The 19,456-nt window shown below is 47.1% G+C and overlaps 1 protein-coding gene across 1 annotated transcript in view; it reads right to left on the reverse strand.

The window, feature by feature from the left end:
* Positions 1-18,855, reverse strand: part of CAPN7 (calpain 7) — an 82,946-nt gene extending 64,091 nt beyond the window's left edge. The window contains exons 1-3 of the mRNA XM_077269009.1: positions 18,125-18,855; positions 12,475-12,583; positions 551-708 (exon numbers count right to left, since the gene is read on the reverse strand). Coding sequence (XP_077125124.1) covers positions 551-708; positions 12,475-12,583; positions 18,125-18,226 — 369 coding nt within the window. The 5' untranslated portion in view covers positions 18,227-18,855. The remainder of the gene's footprint in view (positions 1-550; positions 709-12,474; positions 12,584-18,124) is intronic.
* Between the last annotated feature and the right edge of the window lie 601 nt (positions 18,856-19,456).

Genomic DNA, 19,456 nt, shown 5'->3' on the forward strand with positions numbered 1-19,456 from the left:
ATAACTACTGTGTACTCTTGGTCAGCCATTAGAGGCTGGGCTCCATGGAAACCAGCTGTATACTATAAAAGATAAAGTCTCTAATTGCAGGAGAATGACAGCAAACAGGAAAAGCAAGTCAATTGCTATCTTGCTTTTAAAGGGAATCTGTCACCCCAAAATTGGCCTATAAGCTAAGGCAACCGGCATCAGGGGCTTATCTACAGCATTCTATAATGCTGTAGATAAGCCCTTGATGTCACCTGAAAGATAAGAAAAACAGGTTATATTATACTCACCCAGGGGTGGTCCGATGCGGTCCGGTCCGATGGGCATCGCGGACCGGGTCCAGCGCCTCCCATCTTCATACGATGACGTCCTCTTCTATTCTTCCTGCCGAGGATCCTGAATATAATATAATCTGTTTTTCTTTCAGGTGACATCGGGGCTTATCTACAGCATTACAGAATGCTGTAGACAAGCCCCTGATGCCGGTGGCTTTAGCTTATAGGCCAATTTTGGGGTGACAGATTCCCTTTAATGATTTTGTTGGTCGGGTCTTTGTACTCACTGTTGACAGGCAAAGCTCCACCGCCTCAGTGTACAACTCGATCGCCTCATCTGCATTCCCCTTGTCATCTTCGTCAAATGCCTGGGTGACAAGAAAGTGTGCCCGTTCTAAATCCAAATGCTGCTTTGATTTTAAGGGGTCAATATTCTGGGCTTGAACTGTAATATAGTGAACAAAATACATAAATTACTACAATCCACCAGGTTATGAGGACACTAAAAAATACCAATAAATATGTTACCACTAAATTAGAATAATATCATATGAGTAGTGTCGATAATATATATTGATTTTCCTTTACGTGTTTTGTGTCGTGTTCAGCAAAGACAATGGCTCTTGCTTGTGCCTTACACATCCTACGTGAGTTTTCCACTGCTGCATGTCTGTATGATTCCGTTACTGGCCACAATGGCAAAGTTTTGGAGAATATCTTAAAAGACATCAGTATAGTTTGTTACTTATATCTAACGACCAGAACGTCTCTCATATATTTGAAAGCTGAAAACATTCTCTATGACTTTAATATCATTAGCCTACCCTTCACATATTAAAGGGGGTTGTCCACATTCTCCAAGAAAAATCTAAATTGCAGGGATGGTTTGAAAAAGCAGCATCCACTGGATTACTTTCTAATATAATCTGCTCCATTAATTTTGGATCAGGTTTTCTTTTTCTTCTGCTCTCTTCTGTACCAAAGATATACTAAAGGCACAAATATTCTCTTCAAGCAAATGGGGCTATACCACAAAGCTTCTCAGCGATTGTGGCGCTGTTTTGATTGGCTGGCATCAGAGGAGAAAAAGCTACTAATGTCCTCAGAGAAGTTCTGTGGTACATGCTCAGTTGGTTGACGGGAAAATTTGTACCTTTATTACTGGGGAACATAACTTTGGAGCAAATGGGGATCAGAAGAAAAAAAAAAAAATCATCATTGGGGAGGTAATTGTTTAAATTGAAAAAAAAATCCAATAAACAATAAAACGAGCTATACTCACTGGTTCAGTTGCTCCAGTGGTCCATATTGGGACATAAAGCGATGACGTCTCATTCGTTGGTCATCTGGCCACTGATGTATGTGACTGGCCACAGTGGTAAGGTCACTAGAACAGGACACCCTCAAATGTCCCTTGGGTGATGTCCTGTTCCAGTCACATGATCGCTGCAGCCAGGACTCAGTGGCAAGTTGACCAAAGAACGAGATGTCATTTCTTCCTATGCTGAATGGAGACCATCAGAGGAATCAGCGCTGAAGTGGCAGTACTTAGGACCCATGACTGTACATTATTTTTAAATTATCCCTGGCATTTGAAAGTTATTGGTGGGAGTTGGACAACTCGTTTGACACTGAAGATCTGACCATTGGGACTTTGCGCTAATCACCAGAATGAATGGGCTGCAATGATTCTTGCCATCAACATCATTTTTCATAAGGAAACCCTTTAAAATGAAACTGCGCTTTTAGAAAACATTTCGCATTTCTGGGATACATGATTGCTAAAAGGAAGGTGCAGAAGCACTGAGACAAGAGCTGGTCTTCAATCAGACTAAAGACAGGCTCAATATAAAGTCCGAGGAGTAAAGTCTGCATACTCAGACAGCAGCTCGGCTGAGCGCTTCTGTGCCTTCATTTTTGTAAATGCCGAGACCCCCACCGATCAAGGCCTGACATGTCTCTATGAAATGTCAATGGTTTTCTATAAGTGCAGTTAGGCATTAAGATTTAAAGCTGCATCGGGATGAATTGGCCATATGAGTATTTGGATTCTGGGGCACACGATTAGGGTTTTTTTTCCTTATTGTTTCAACATTTATAGCTTTCCAGTGCAGTGATCTTTTAGCAGAATTCCCTGGACACAAGATGCCAACATATTCCAGTCTCTCTCTCTCTCTCTCTCTCTATATATATATATCTAATATATAATTGCCTAGAATACTACTTCCTGCAATTTGTGCCAACTTCCGTGGCTTTGTCCGGAGCTAATGTCCGGAGCTAATGTCCGGAGCTAATGTCCGGAGATAAGTGACGTCACCAGTGTCCTACACCCAGGCAGAGCACAGGGGCCCCAGGCAGCATATGGGGCCCCAGGCAGAGCACAGTGGCCCCAGGCAGAGCACAGGGGCCCCAGGCAGCATATGGGGCCCCAGGCAGAGCACAGTGGTCCCAGGCAGAGCACAGGGGCCCCAGGCAGCCTATGGGGCCCCAGGCAGAGCACAGTGGCCCCAGGCAGAGCACAGGGGCCCCAGGCAGCATATGGGGCCCCAGGCAGAGCACAGGGGCCCCAGGCAGCATATGGGGCCCCAGGCAGAGCACAGTGGCCCCAGGCAGAGCACAGGGGCCCCAGGCAGAACATGGGGCCCCAGGCAGAGCACAGGGGCCCCAGGCAGCATATGGGGCCGCAGGCAGAGCACAGGGGCCCCAGGCAGCATATGGCGCCCCAGGCAGAGCACAGTGGCCCCAGGCAGAACATGGGGCCCCAGGCAGAACATGGGGCCCCAGGCAGAGCACAGGGGCCCCAGGCAGAGCACAGGGGCCCCAGGCAGCATATGGGGCCCCAGGCAGAGCACAGGGGCCCCAGGCAGCATATGGGGCCCCAGGCAGAGCACAGTGGCCCCAGGCAGAGCACAGTGGTCCCAGGCAGAGCACAGGGGCCCCAGGCAGCTTATGGGGCCCCAGGCAGAGCACAGTGGCCCCAGGCAGAACATGGGGCCCCAGGCAGAGCACAGTGGCCCCAGGCAGAGCACAGTGGCCCCAGGCAGAGCACAGGGGCCCCAGGCAGAACATGGGGCCCCAGGCAGAGCACAGGGGCCCCAGGCAGAGCACAGGGGCCCCAGGCAGCATATGGGGCCCCAGGCAGAGCACCGGGGCCCCAGGCAGCATATGGGGCCCCAGGCAGAGCACAGTGGCCCCAGGCAGAGCACAGTGGCCCCAGGCAGCATATGGGGCCCCAGGCAGAGCACAGTGGCCCCAGGCAGAGCACAGGGGCCCCAGGCAGCATATGGGGCCCCAGGCAGAGCACAGTGGTCCCAGGCAGAGCACAGGGGCCCCAGGCAGCCTATGGGGCCCCAGGCAGAGCACAGTGGCCCCAGGCAGAGCACAGGGGCCCCAGGCAGCATATGGGGCCCCAGGCAGAGCACAGGGGCCCCAGGCAGAACATGGGGCCCCAGGCAGAGCACAGGGGCCCCAGGCAGCATATGGGGCCGCAGGCAGAGCACAGGGGCCCCAGGCAGCATATGGCGCCCCAGGCAGAGCACAGTGGCCCCAGGCAGAACATGGGGCCCCAGGCAGAACATGGGGCCCCAGGCAGAGCACAGGGGCCCCAGGCAGAGCACAGGGGCCCCAGGCAGCATATGGGGCCTCAGGCAGAGCACAGGGGCCCCAGGCAGCATATGGGGCCCCAGGCAGAGCACAGTGGCCCCAGGCAGAGCACAGTGGTCCCAGGCAGAGCACAGGGGCCCCAGGCAGCTTATGGGGCCCCAGGCAGAGCACAGTGGCCCCAGGCAGAACATGGGGCCCCAGGCAGAGCACAGTGGCCCCAGGCAGAGCACAGTGGCCCCAGGCAGAGCACAGGGGCCCCAGGCAGAACATGGGGCCCCAGGCAGAGCACAGGGGCCCCAGGCAGAGCACCGGGGCCCCAGGCAGCATATGGGGCCCCAGGCAGAGCACAGTGGCCCCAGGCAGAGCACAGTGGCCCCAGGCAGCATATGGGGCCCCAGGCAGAGCACAGTGGTCCCAGGCAGAGCACAGGGGCCCCAGGCAGCCTATGGGGCCCCAGGCAGAGCACAGTGACCCCAGGCAGAACATGGGGCCCCAGGCAGAGCACAGGGGCCCCAGGCAGCATATGGGGCCCCAGGCAGAGCATAGTGGTCCCAGGTAGAGCACAGGGGCCCCAGGCAGCATATGGGGCCCCAGGCAGAGCACAGTGGCCCCAGGCAGAACACGGGGCCCCAGGCAGAACATGGGGCCCCAGGCAGAGCACAGGGGCCCCAGGCAGCATATCCCCAGGCAGAGCACAGGGGCCCCAGGCAGCATATGGGGCCCCAGGCAGAGCACAGCGATATTTTGGACCACTGTGCGGTGTTTCAGACCCCCTGTGTGATGTCTGGGGCCCTGTTCTTAAGTATATTAAAGATTAAAGTAACGTATATTAAAGTATATTATAGATCAAATTTGACACGTTTATGAGCACCATTGAGTGATATACTCAAGAATGACAATTTTTCAACATTTTATGGTTTCAAACTGTAAACACTCAGAGTTTTTTTTACTTCAACCAGAAAACCTTAACGGTTCATAAAAAACTTGACTGTTCAGGATATGATAAAAGTCATAGTATTCTGAATCTTTAACTTATAAAGATACCTTTACATGGGGTGATTATTGGTTCCAGAGAGGCTTTCGGCCGATAATCGTACACATGGCTGGTGACAGGACAATACAATATAAACGTTCAAAGGTAAACACTGATAACATTAAAATCTAATATATAATTGCCTAGAATACTACTTCCGGCAATTTGTGCCAACTTCCGTGGCTTTGTCCGGAGATAATGTCCGGAGATAAGTGACGTCACCAGCGTCCTACACCCGCTCAGGGTGGACAAAGATATATGCCTTCGTGGTGCGCGGCACTTTTCTGATTGGTTGCCGCCTGCCGCGAGCGACCAATCAGAAATGTGCCGTACTGTCAAGAATTGTCAAGAGCTGGTGAGTGCAGCCATTTTTTGTTCTTTCTTACTATTATTTATTAATTGTATTATTCTTACATTTGAATAAATAAAGTATATATGGATTCTAGACTCCCGATTCTTTAGAATCGGGCTGCCATCTAGTATATATATATATATATATATATATATATATATATATATATATATATATATATATATATATATATATATAATATATACGGTATATATTTATTTACATAGTCTGTAGATATCTCATTCATCTTACTCTCATAGGGCTGTAATGGGAAGCTTTATGTAAAGGTTAGTGCAGCTAGAATAACAGATAAGCAATACCTTCTTTTGTTGGGAAATTCTATGTATATACCTTCACTGACTAAAAATACACATCTACGAAAGCAATAGAACCTGTAAAACAAGTACACCATGGTGGGTTGTGAAGTCAATGTAAAAAAAATTCAGATGACAGCGTTCCAATACACGGACAGTGTTAGTCCATAGGTCATACATGTTCTGATGGTGCTATATGGATTCGGCAGCACTCATAAGTCCCGATGCGCTTTTGGGTGGTGTATATAAAGGCTTGTGCACTAGAAATACTACACGTGTGTGTACGAGCCTTTAAGCTGGTTTCACACATTACATCCAGATCATGAAGCATGTCACATCAGTATCAGGGATGGAAATATGGATGCATCCATACAAACTTACACAGGTATTTCTATCTGCAAATCGTGTGAAAGTAAATTATGGTACATTTTTTTTAAATATGTGCATTTGTTTATACACCCATGTGAGTAGAACTATTAGATACCATTTGCTTTGTATGATGGGCAGAAAAAAATTGGCCATAGACAAATACCCATGGCACAGCAGCCTTAGGATCCGTGCACAAGTGTGTGCATTTGGCTTGTAATACAATGCACGGTATTGCAGGTTAGAATACATTTTGTAAAACAATTCTCCTGCAGTGTAAAAGGTTTTCTGTGATTTAGAGATTTTCCTACTAACAACATGTATTATTTACCTTTAGGAGAGGTGGTAAATGTGTGACCATTCAAGGTCTCCGAGGCCTCGCTCCCCCCAAAAAGTGGTGTGAACAGATTGTCAGTTATGTGGTCACATATATGGGGCTGACAAACTCCTGAGTGATGCAGACAAAGCTGCAGTACGAATGCTTAAAGTGATTCTCCAGTCATTCAATATCAATGGCACAGCCTTAGGATAGGTGACCAATATCAGATTGGTAGGAGCCTGATAAATGGCACACAGACTGATCAGCTGCCTGGCAGCAGCCGGTTGTCAGCAGCTTTTTGTAGCCACCGCTGCCAAGTACTGCAGAGTAGCTACCTACTAAACCTCTGACTAGAAGCTGATCTGCAGCATCCGGCAGCAGCTGCTACACACTGAACGGGGCTGTGCAGTGCAGCTTTGCTCAATGTTTACATTCAGAAATAATCAGAATTGCTAACAAATGACAGGTGAGGGTGCTGGACCACGACTGATCAGATATTGAAGACATATCCTAAAGATTAGGAAACCAATACTAAATACCTGGAGGTTTCCTGTAACCACTACTTAATTCAACTTCTCATTGCGGCAGTGATCTACTGAGGTCTCGTTGTTTGGATGATCACAGAGTTATATTCCATCTTGTAGAAGGGTGATACATTTTGATTTAATTCCCTTTAAACACTGATGACCTATCCTTAGGATGAGCCGTCAATATTGGACTGAGTTGGCTTCTCATACTGTACTGTGGCTCATTTATTCACTTGCTGCCAGTCTGATTGTTCTGTTTATATGGACCTTTACTTACAGGTTTTGCACTGTGACCCCAGAGCCTTAAAAAAGGGTATTCTCATCTCCAAGATCCAAAGTCAATGAATAGCAGGTGTAATAATCATATTAGCTAATACCTTTAATTAGAAATGCAGTATAGCTTTTCTAATTCGCTATGTCTCTTTCCTCATGTGCAGGCATTGCAGGACCATAGGTATCCATGGTTACGACCACTGATATAGTGACAGTTAGCTAGTTGCTAGTGGTCGTAACTAGAGATGAGCACACTTGTTCAGAAAATGTTCGCCAATCTCAAATTTGGCATGAACGTGGCACATTCGGATAGTGTTAGTTTTCAGGAGCATTTTTACACAAAGTCAGCAAAATTCGGTCACAGTTTGGTAAATCATCGCGTTTCCACGAGTGATTTTGTTATTACTTTGGCTAGGAGGTGTGGAGAGATCAGAGGAGTTGCAGAGTGTAATTTTTATTTCTTCTTTAATAACTTAAGGAGTTTATATTCCGGCAGCCAATCAGGGCACAGAAACCATCCACAACGACATGACACAAGAACTTCAGTGATTGGCTGCCAAAGTCACATGTCCCTATCCATATAAAAAGCGGACATCTTGTTTTGCTATCGCCATTTTCTCAATGTCACAGTGGAAAGAGGTCGCTCCTACTAGGATCCTGTCCTGTGTGAAATCGATCTTCCAGCATCTAACTAGATTGTGCTAGAACTGTGCTGCAGTTGCAGGAGGTACCACTTGCTAATCAAAATTATTTGGACAAAAACTGTATTGCAGTGAGAAATCAGGCCAGATTTCCACTTAAAAATCATTAGGCCTAATATTAGGGTGCAGCCAGCAGGCCCAATTACCTACTCCAAGTCGTTTGGGATAAAACTGTGTTACAGTAAGGAATCAGAAGGCCACATTTTGTAATCAAAATCATTTGAGCTATTACTCTGGTGCAGGCACCAGGCTTCATTTCATAATGCAAATTGTTTGGGCTAATTCTGTGGTTCTGTCACCAGCCCATATTTCAAAATATAAATCCTTTGTGCTAATAATGCATTACAGGCACCAGGCCTCATTTCATAATCAAAATATTTTGTGTGTTAATTCTGTGGTCTAGCCACACTCTATTAGCCAATAAACAGTGATTATGAATTTAGTGACAGGTGAATGACAGGTCTGGGCCTAGGGTTGTGAAACCGCTGGTTAAAAGAGGGGACGGGTACATAAAACGTGAGTGGGAAAAAGCGAGGTCGTAGTGGAAGGGTGTTTGACGTGTACATGGGTTGTTAATGTGAATGAAAGCTCACCTGAACAAACAACATCTCAACCTATTGAAAAACCACCGACAACGTCTGTTACTGGACGGGCTACTGGACTCCCTTTGTTTGGCAGCCGCACAGCGGAACGCCGTGTAGAGGAGGTTCAGAAAGAGCATGTGCTCAAGTGGATGACAAACACCGCATCAAGTGGCCTCACCTCCTCTACCTCCACCTTAACATCATACACAGTACAATCCTCAGAGGTGGTACTCCAATCACCCTCGTTTCCCCCAGGTCACAAATTTTCAAACGAAGAACTGAAAGTGGGGAACGACAGATGAGCCATTCTTCAGAGCTGTTCATACTTTCTATTCCATGGGCATCAGAGATCTGCTCCAAACATTCACAGAATCCAGAAAAGGAAAGCATCTGCACCAATGGCCACATTTTTTCCATGTTGGATCCGGGGCCAAACGAAGTAGAGTCAGAGCAAAATCCAGACCTTCGTCACCAGATGTTAATCCCCAGGGGTGGAGGTGATCCGGATGAGAGATACCAGAGGTGCACGCCAACTGTACTGTGGTGTAAGGGCAGGAAGAGGAGGAGGGTGACTCTCAGCGCGAGGACTGAGAGAACAGAGGATGATGATGAGGTTGTAGATCCCACTTGGTGTCAGAGGCACGCAGCTGAGTAGCTCAACAGAGAAGGAAGACAAGAAGGTTACAATGCGGATTGCCGCACAGACATGGAGTGATGCAAACACGACAAGAACTGCACCCTCAACCACAACTTTGGCCAGCACGGGTCGCGAATCTGCAGTTTGCAGGGGCGACAAGGATTATCTGCCAAGTTTGCAAAAAAAAACTAAGTAGAGCCAAAAATTGCAATAATTTGACAACTACAGTGCTGTGCAAATTAATTGGGACAAAGCAAAAAAATAAAATGTTATAATGCACTGCTACATGCTAATTCTGAAAATTACCTTTTTCCACTGGCTAGTTGACCAAGATTTATTTATTATATATTAAAACTGGTTTGAATCACTGACTGGTAACCAACTTACGATTTTACTTAAAAAATGCTTTGTCCCAATTAATTTGCACTGCACTGTACATCCATGAACCACCACATGCGCGACCAACATGCCTTAGTCTGGGAATCTCACTGCGCTGAAATGCCAACTAGTGAGTCCCGCCAAGCACCAGCCCCATCAACCACATCTGCTGCTTCTTCCTCCTGATTCACTGTGTCAAGTGTTCTCACACAGGTCTCTGGCACAGAAAACCCACTTGTTTACCCTCTAAAGTCGGAGTGAGAAAGCCCGTCAGCTGTTACGGAAGTGGACATGCCTCCTGTTTTTGTGTCACCTAGCACAACACATCTTTGTCAATCCACCATAACATCTCCGCTTGCATCTCTCTAACAGTCCAGCAGTTTGTCCTGTTCCCACTACTCCACCATCTCTCAGCAAAGCAGACAGCCCTCGTTCCCGCAGTTGTGGTCACATAAAAGAATGTTTCCTCCTACACATGCCAAAGCTAAGAGCTTGAACTCCACAATCTTCAATCTGTTAGCCACAGAAATGCTGCCTTTTCACCTGGTGGACACAAACGGTTTCCGAAAGTTGATGGCCGTCGGAAATTACAGAAATTTCTCCACCACTATCCCAGCCTGGGCGCGCTGCTACAGAAAGCATAGTCGCTGTGTGCTCACTTCCGATGACTGCACCCCACAGGTCATTGACTTGCATCGCTACAGAGGTCTTTTGGCCTACTGATTAACCGTTTCATTTTCAATGTTCCGACAAGGTGGAATTCCACTACACACGTTGCAGCGACTACAGCAGCAGCGACAAGCCCTGGTACAGTATGTCCTTTTGCATAGCCTGGGCCAACGCAGTATGGACGTGATGCAAATCACGCTTGCAGAGTGGGCACAGATGAAAGACCTCTGCACTCTTCTGCACAGTTTCAAAATGGCTACAAAGATAGTTAGCGCTGACAATGCCGTCTTCAGCATCTGCAACATGAAGCCGTATTCTTAGGGTTAGAAACAGTACCGACTACTGGGTTGCCTCTCTGTTAGATCCACGGTACCAGAGTAAATTTTGTCAGATGCTCCCCCCCCCCCCTTTCAAGGGACATGTGCATGCCGGAATATCGAAAAACACACTTGTAGACAATCTTAAGATTGGTTTTCCCCAGGACAGCAGTGAGGCACACAGTGTGCAACGCAATTCTAGATGTCCAACCCCAGGAACGTCAAGGAATCATTGAAAAACATTAGCAGCAGCAGTGTAAGTAGCATAAGCAATTTCTGTGAGTCGTTTCACACATTTTTTAGAGCAGCCCGTGCACCAAGTCTGACACGTTGTGAACGACTGGAGGCGATGGTGCAGGAGCATCTCGAGCTCAATATCAATTCCATCAGGGGGTGGTTGGGCCCTTTTGCATTTTCTCTCGGACCATGTCGTCAGCGCGGCTGGTGGTGTCCTGGCGATTAGTGCATCCCACTGTCCCCTGAAAGTGTAAACCGCTTAGCTTTCATCAAAATGAACAAGTCAAGGATCATGGCTGACTTTGCACCCCAGTATCACTGGGCAGACTAAGCAATGGTGTCGTTTTTAGTGTCATGCATTGATCTTGTGTTATTGCAGTCTGTGACACCTTTGTCGTGGCTTCTATGCCTGCTGTGGCTACTGCTGCTGATGTTACAATTTTCTTTTTAGCTGTGGAGACTCAAAGTTGGATCTCCATCTGGTGGGTTGCCTGTGGTAGAAGGTGTGTCAGAGGGCTATTATACTGTTTCTACTCTGTGGAAATTGATGCCACTTTGTGGTGTGTGACAATCTTTTTAAATGTGGAGAATTCAAGTTGGTGTTCCTTCATGTGTGTTGCCTGTGTAAGTAGGGCGCCCAGCCAGGCAGGCCTGCACTTACTTTCAGTCAACTACCCATGTTACTTTCCTTACATTTTTCTACCTATAGTACTGTATGAAACTGACGTTCGTGCCATTTGAGTGTGGCTGGGGAAAAAAAAAATAGAAGGTGTCGTATGAGGTAATAGGGCTCCCAGCTAAAAAGGCTTGCGTCACTCCTTTAACCACCAGGTCCTCATTGAAACTTCAATTCAAAGCTGTAAATGCCGGGCTAGACCACGATACCTCATGCATGGCCCACGGCTGACTGATTCTAGTACCATTAGCAAATTTCTACTGTGGGTCAGTTGATGCCACTTTTCATGGTGTCTGCCCCTAATTTTAGCTGTTTGGGAAGCTTTTTATCACCCCATAAGGTGTTGCGTATACGTTTGCTTTGGCTTCCCATTGAATTTAATAGGGTTCGGGAACGTTTGTTGAACATGTTCGGTGAACGTCTAAATGTTTGGTGAACTGAACCCAACATTAAAAAGGTTTGCTCATCTCTAATCGTAACCATGGCTACCTAAGGTCCTGCAATGCCTGCACATGAGGAAAGAGCTAGAACTCTAGTGCCACCTATTGGAAGGTAGCAATCCTACAAGTCAATGTTGACCCTTTAACGAGCCTTGTCACATGACTTAGGATAATAGCCAAACCAGAATCTCAATTTGCATGTCGATCTCCGCAAGGAGAAATGATACTTCTTGGATCCCGGTCAGATGCCTCTCACACAGCCAAACCAGATCTCCGCTTTGCACTGATGAGGGGCAGTACCCCGAAACACAGTGTCTGCAAACTGAGATTCTGGTTTGGCTATTATCCTAAGTCATGTGACAAGGCTCGTTAAAGGGTCAACATTGACTTGTAGGATTGCTACTTCCAATAGGTGGCACTAGTGTTCTAGTTCTCTTCCTCTCTTAAGAGACAATTTGCATAATTAGCATGTTACCCAGAGGAGCATTGCGGCTTTAAGTCTCCTCATCTCAGCATGCTTAGCATGTCGATCTCCGCAAGGAGAAGCAATACTTTTTGGATAACATGAGGAACGAGACATAGCGAGTCAGAAGAATATTGGGATAGGATCTTGGAGCTAGGAACACCCCTTTAAGTTATGTTCATGCTTTCATGAATATTTATGTGACTTATCACAAATATATAGTGCTTGTATACGGATGGGTATCTGGGACTATACAGCAATAATAATTGATAACAAGGAGCAGGAGATAGACAGACACCTCCTACCTCCATAGCCCACTTACCTGCGGAATAAAGAGCTTGAACTCTTTCCTGGTACTCATTTATCTTGTCCTGAATATTCTCTAGTGTGGATCCTGCCATTTCAGCATAAATTAGGGCTTGAGCAGCTTCCTGCATTGTAGAAATTACTGGTCAGATTAAAAAAGTAGTTGCAGTTTTAAAGAGAACCTTTCAGCAATCAAATTTTTTCACATTGAACTGCAGATATACTAGCATTCAAACTATTTGGCACCTAAAGAGTGTTTTTGTTTATAATGGGTGTTATCAGCGTTTTCACTGGGGGCTTCTCCCTGTATGATGCTGACCAACCATAAGCAGTCAGCAACATTCAAAGGAAAGAAGAACAGGCCTCCACAATAGCATATCATTTCTCATTGTTCTCCTGAACGAGCGCTCCTGTGTATGGGTCAGCTGAGAAGCCTGACGGCCGAACATTCATCCGAAGAGGACAGCCATCTAATGTGTATGGCCAGCTTAATACGGAGGAGGTGAGCTAAGAGACATAGCTACACACTTAAAGGGGTTGTCGGGACCACTCACTTCCATATCAAAGGTGATCTAACGGAGGAGAGTCTAGTTGGCACATGACAGCAAGTAAGCAAATCCTATTCACCATCAATGGGTAGTTCTCGTGTCACTCACACTGCTTCTATCACCACACCATGATGACGATTAGTTTCAGGGAAAGAGGCAGCAGCATCAAAAGCACGGACTATGGTGGAACCACTGAAGATGAGGGTGTTGCGGACAGAGGCTGCGGTTACTTCATCATCCCTCCCCACTGAAACAAGATGTCATCAGGGGGCGGTGGTGAAAATAGATGTGGTAAGCGACTGCAGTATTGCCCTCTGATGATGTCCTGTTTCGGGGAGCAGTAGGAGTGATAAAAGCTGTGAGGAAGTTACTACAGGGCCATCCTTCTGTGGTGTCCCATTTGAGAAGCCCCTCAAATAAATTGTCACAGGAAGTAAAGAAATAAGAGCACATACAATGATTAACTATGGTATATAGGGGGAATAGCTCCTGTGCTCCCCCTAGTGCTGGTTACAGAACTATGACTTGGTGAATGGAAGCTTGCTCCCCATAAAGCTACACAATTAAATCAATCAATACATATATTAAAGGGAACCTGTCACCCCCAAAATTGAAGGTGAGCTAAGCCCACCGGCATCAGGGGCTTATCTACAGCATTCTGTAATGCTGTAGATAAGCCCCCGATGTATCCTGAAAGATGAGAAAATGAGGTTAGATTATACTTACCCAGGGGCGGTCCCGCTGGAGTTCTGGTCCGATGGGCGTCGCGGTCCGGCCCGGGGCCTCCCATCTTCTTACGATGACGTCCTCTTCTTGTCTTCACGCTGCGGCTCCGGTGTACTTATTTGCCCTGTGGAGGGCAGAGCAAAGTACTGCAGTGCGCAGGCGCCGGGAAAGGTCAGAGAGGCCCAGCACCTGCACACTGCATTACTTTACGCTGCCCTCAGCAGGGCAGACAAAGTACGCTTGCGCCTGAGCCGCAGCAGGAAGACAAGAAGAGGACGTCATCTGATGAAGATGGGAGGCCCCGGACCGGCCCGTGAACCCATCGGATCGGAAAGCCCCTGGGTGAGTATAATCTAACCTTTATTTCTCATCTTTCAGGATACATCGGGGGCGACAGGTTCCCTTTAAACCTTAAAACAGATTATGCTCAGTTTTGTAGATATGCAAGTTCAGAAAAAAAACATAAGCTAAATGCAATGTGATCAAGTCATCGTGACTCAGTGGGTTGGTAAGGTGCCCACCGCCTTCAATGCCCAGCAAGGAAATCCACTCAGTCCACCCCTTAATGGGGACCTTGATTTTGCATCTCTGTCATTTCCAGGACTAATTCCTTCTAGATAATTACTATTATTAGTCCCAATATGCTAATGAAAATAGTCATTCTGACATACGGGCAATGGTATTTGAGGAAGTAGTGAATGCAGGGAGTGAGGTCAGTGCTCTCAGAGTCTGACACACAGCGGTATATGGATGGTATACACCTAGTACATAAATAGGACAAGTAGCAGACACGCACTAGACCTGTTCTGTTAATATAAATTCATTCCTAGGTCTCAGTAAGATTTTTGGCATTGATCTATACTGACGACTATGCACTCTCGTCTGCGTGCCAGGTAACGCTCCCAAAATATCTGTAATAATGTGGCCATACCCCTGTATGTCTCTATACTGCACCAGTGTGTGCCTCTAGCTTTATACAAGGGCACAGATGCATTTTCTCATAAAACATAAGGTATGCAACGTCACATGCTGGAATACTTAAAGGGATATTACAAGATTGAAAAAGATATGGGATAACTATGGTAATTAACCACTGGGGGTCTGACTGCTGGGTCCTCCACCAATCCAGAAAATGGGGCGCCGAGGTCAGGCTTTGCTCTACCGCTGTATAATCATTGTCTGCAGAGTTGTTATTTTTGCCAGCCTCATTGAAAATGGCTTGAATGGAAGTGCACATGCTGAACCTTTGCTTGGAGTGTTGTTACAGCAAATTTGTGACTTTTCAAAAAGTTGCAATTGATGAATCAGGCAAAAATATCTGAAACAGAAAGACTATGCTCACACAGAAAAAAAAAAAACGAACAAGGAGACCCCGTATGAAATAGACTTAAAAAAGGGTGCAAATAGAACACTGATTTGGGTTAAAAAAAAAAGTCAACACTATACAAAAATGTGTGCAAAAAATGAAGAATTGGGACCACCGTACTTTAGTAGGGTGCCGGAGTGTAACCCTGACATTTCAAAAAGTTGCAAATTATGAATTGGGCCAAGTCATCTGGATAAGGAAAACCACGCCAATAATGCCGAACCCCCCAAAAAGATGAAACCGATTTAATGTAAATTAAATAATGAATAAGGCACAAACATAAAAGTCACTGTCAGAATCAATTTTACTCCAGAAAAAAGGCAGAAAGACGATGATGAATTGCGGCCCATGTTTTTACATTTCATTCCCAGGTGCCACAGCTGAACAGAGTCCTGATGCTGTGAATGAAGGGGGTCACGAATGATGGGGAGGAGGGGGGGCGAGTATCAAAATGTCTTGTCAGGGTTGTAAAAGGAGGGGGTCGGGTGTATGTGTGTGTGTGTGTGTATAGATTTATTTCTTCATTGCTGAATGTACTTAAAAAAAAAAAAAAAAAGGAAAATGCTAGTAAAATGTTAAAAGAACCCCACAGATGATCAAATAATGTAGAAAAAGAGCTCAGTAAACAATCAATAAAAAGCTAGGAAAAAGAGGCTTCTTTAAAAAAAAAAAAAAAAGTGTTTCCTGAAGCATCAAACTCTTGAAAAACATCTATGCTATACAGGGGATTTTGCACCTATAAAAATCATACCTGTAATACATAGTGATGAATGAATGTGCCCTGATAAGGTGCTATCCGGGGACGTTGGTGTGAAGGGCCGCTGACAAGGTTCAATGCTGTAAATCAGGATATGACAGTTAGCGGCTCTGCAGCAACACTCAGTGCCATTGCTGGCTCTCCTCTCCTGTCTGCTGCGACCACCGCTCAGTACTGTACTGAAGACAGGAGGCAGCAATAACACTATGAATGTGGCCGGACTCCTGCAGTGTTTGCACTGAGGTGCAGAGCCGCCGATTCAGTTCAGTGCCGTATTTCAGGATATGATAGCGGCCTTGCACCTCTGCACAGACACTGCAGCAGCTCTCACATGGAGCCATTGCTGGCGCTTCTCTCCGGCTCCTGTCTGCGGCTGCCAGCGCTCAGTGCTGTACAGGATAACACTATGAATGTGGCTGCACTCCCGCAGCATCTGTAGAGGGGCAGAGGTGCTGACTGCTTTATGTTGGCTGACAGAACTCAATCGGCCTAACAGCCAATCCCTGCATGTGTAGCGGATGTCAAACAGCCGCAAAACACACAGCCATATGGACACTACCATATTTTTCGAGCACACCGAAAACACTCGGCTAGCACACGAGCATGCTAGGATAACACCTCATCCGATCACGTTCACTCATCACGAATTGTAATGTTTTGTGAATGGCTTGAAGGGAACATCTCACAAGCAAGAGACAGTTCGCTCATCACTAGACATGATACCAGCACGCAGCTAGAATGAGCATCATCAGTCTGGGACTAGTCCGGGTACATGCATGCCAGCATTAAAGAACTTTTTTAACCAGTTCAATACTGGTCCATTTTTCCCAGTTGATGACCAGGCACATTTCAGCTTTTTTCATGTATGCAGTTTTAAGAGCTTCAGAATTTTTTCTTGTTCTGATATTTAAAGAATTTTTGCTCTTTTTTTTATTCATTAGACAGATATGGGGAAACCCAGCAGCTCCTTCTTGCTCCCTACACCCCGCGACCACATGACCACTGGGTCCGAAGGAGTCAGAGCGGTCACCACTTCCTATTCTGTATACACATGGCTTGTTCACCAGGGACGAGGTGCCAAGTCCAAGAGGCGGGGTCCCATGGCTTCTGCCTGCCCACCTAGACTGACTCTCCGTATATCTGCCAGTCTAGGAGAGCGGGCAGGAAGAAGTCAGCGGGTACTTCTCCCCCCAGACACGATTTCAGCTGCTATTCTCTAACATACCGCAGTGTTTTACAGTTAGGCTATGTGCCCACGATGCGGATTTCCGCAGTGGATTTTTCCGTGCAGAAACGCTGCAGATCCACACTGTGATTTACAGTACAATGTAAATCAATGGGTAAAAAAAATAAGTTGTGCGGAAAAATCAGTGTGGAATTACTGCGGATTTAAAAGAAGTGCATGTCACTTCTTTTGTGCGGATCTGCAGCGTTTCTGCCCCCCTCCATGATAGAAATCTGCAGTGGCAAAAACTGCATAAAATCTGCTTCAATTCCGCGGCAAATCCGCACAAAATCCACATAAAAAACGCGGCAAATCCGCAGCTGCGGATTCTGCCAGGAGATGCGGATTTTGTGCAGAAAATTCTGCACCACTTTTCCTACGTGTGCACATAGCCTAAAATAGTTATCTAGACTGCAGAAGTCAGACACTCATGGTCCGGGCAGCATGAATCAGCTGACAGTTTCCTTTTAAAGGGACTCTGTCACCTGAATTTGGCAGGCCCTTTGTCCGGTCCGATAGGCGGTGTTTTCTCTTGTTTTATTCACCCCGTCTTTTCCCGCTGGCCGCAATAGTGTCTTGAATTGCAGTTGTTTTCCTCCGTAGTACACGCGTGCGCAATGCAATCTTGCCTTGCGCACGCGCAGTATGCTTTGCCCAACTGCGGGCAAAGCCGAAAAGCATTAGTGTGCATGCGCTGGAGCACTATGTCCCGGAACACAGCAAAATACTTCCGGGACATAGTGCGGCGGCGCATGCGCACTAATGCTTTTCAGCTTTGCCCGCAGTTGGGCAAAGCATACTGCGCGTGCGCAAGGCAAGATTGCATTGCGCACGCGTGTACTACGGAGGAAAACAACTGCAATTCAAGACACTACTGCGGCCAGCTGGAAAAAAAGGGATAAATTAAACTAGAGAAAACACCGCTCATCGGACCGGACAAAGGGCCTGCCAAATTCAGGTGACAGAGTTCCTTTAAAAGACAGTAGCCAGTTGCCTCGGTTACAGAAGGGTCCATTATTCCATGTCAGACCCCAGATCTCCTACCTTATAATAGAAGACGGCTTCCTTGTATTTTCCAATCTGATCGTTGACCACTGCTAACTTTGCGAACTTCAGAGCATCCAGTTCTAGTGTGGAGGCATCCATGGTGACAGCGCCGCAGGGAACAATAAATATTGGAAGATGTGATGATGATGTGCCCGCAGCAGTCACTACAGGGGTGTGTATTGGGGCTTCTTCTAGCTCACAGTCCAGGAGCTCGGCTGCTTCCTGATTGTCAGATGGCTGTCCAGCCTAGATTGTCTGTGTGTGCCTCACTCATAGTGAGCCATCAGACCTGTGCCAGGGCTGGATGCGGCAGGGCACCATGGCCAGGCTGGAGGAGCAGTAGCCGATCTGAGGAGTAGTCCCTGGTCTCCTTTATAAACCTTCCAGTGTTAATGGCGAACCCACTGTGTTGCACGGGAAGGACTCCTGCCTCTGGTGCCCTCACACAGGGCAGTGCCAGGCTGCCCGGCTGCGCGCAGACATGGAGGTGTTTGTGTTCGGGCACTCTGTCACTTCCTCCTGTGCCGCTGCTGAGTAGGGAGCCGCCTCCTCCCTGTCACTGACACAGCAGCCGCCTCTCCCCGCTCACCTGCTGCTAAGCACAGGGCTGCCCGACAATGCGGAACTGAAGCGGCCGCGTCCCTCCTCCGGCCTGACAGGCAGGAGAGGACCTTCCATGGGACGAACAGACTGGGGAATGCGGCTTCCTGTTAGTACTGGGCATGCGCAGATGTGATATGACGCGTACGTAGTTACCTGCTCAGAGAGACTTCTGGACGTGACACTGTGACCGAATTAATGTAAAAGTTACCGTTACGGGTGGCATCCAATCAGGTTACAGCTATCATTTTTCCACAGTTGGTGTGATTAAAGCTTGATACTGATTGGATGCTGTGAGTCTGGGTTACACACTTTGGGAGCAATTTTCTTAATTAGTAGGAAAGTACATAGATTTATCACAGCACTCTGACTACTAAATATGCATGGCTTCCTGATGTCACGTTGCCTCATAGTCTCTGTACCGAGAATGATGCTAGGCCTTAGGCCGGCGTCACACTAGCGAGTTTTACGGACATATGAGCGCAGAAAATACAGATTGCATACGGTACAATGATTCTCTATGGCCCAGCTCCTATCTGCCGTATATTACGCCTCCGTAATATACGGTATGTTATGGGCGTAGAAAATGCGTTTGTCAGCGTATTGCACAAAAAATCCGCCAATGAAAGTCTATGGGGGCGAGAAAATTACGGATTACACACGGACCATGCGTGTCACTTGCGAGAAATACGCACCAATGTTCTATAGAAAAGCCGGTAATTCAGTGCG

The sequence above is a fragment of the Ranitomeya variabilis genome, chromosome 6 (genome assembly GCF_051348905.1).
Source record: "Ranitomeya variabilis isolate aRanVar5 chromosome 6, aRanVar5.hap1, whole genome shotgun sequence".
NCBI classification, from domain to species: Eukaryota; Metazoa; Chordata; class Amphibia; order Anura; family Dendrobatidae; genus Ranitomeya; species Ranitomeya variabilis.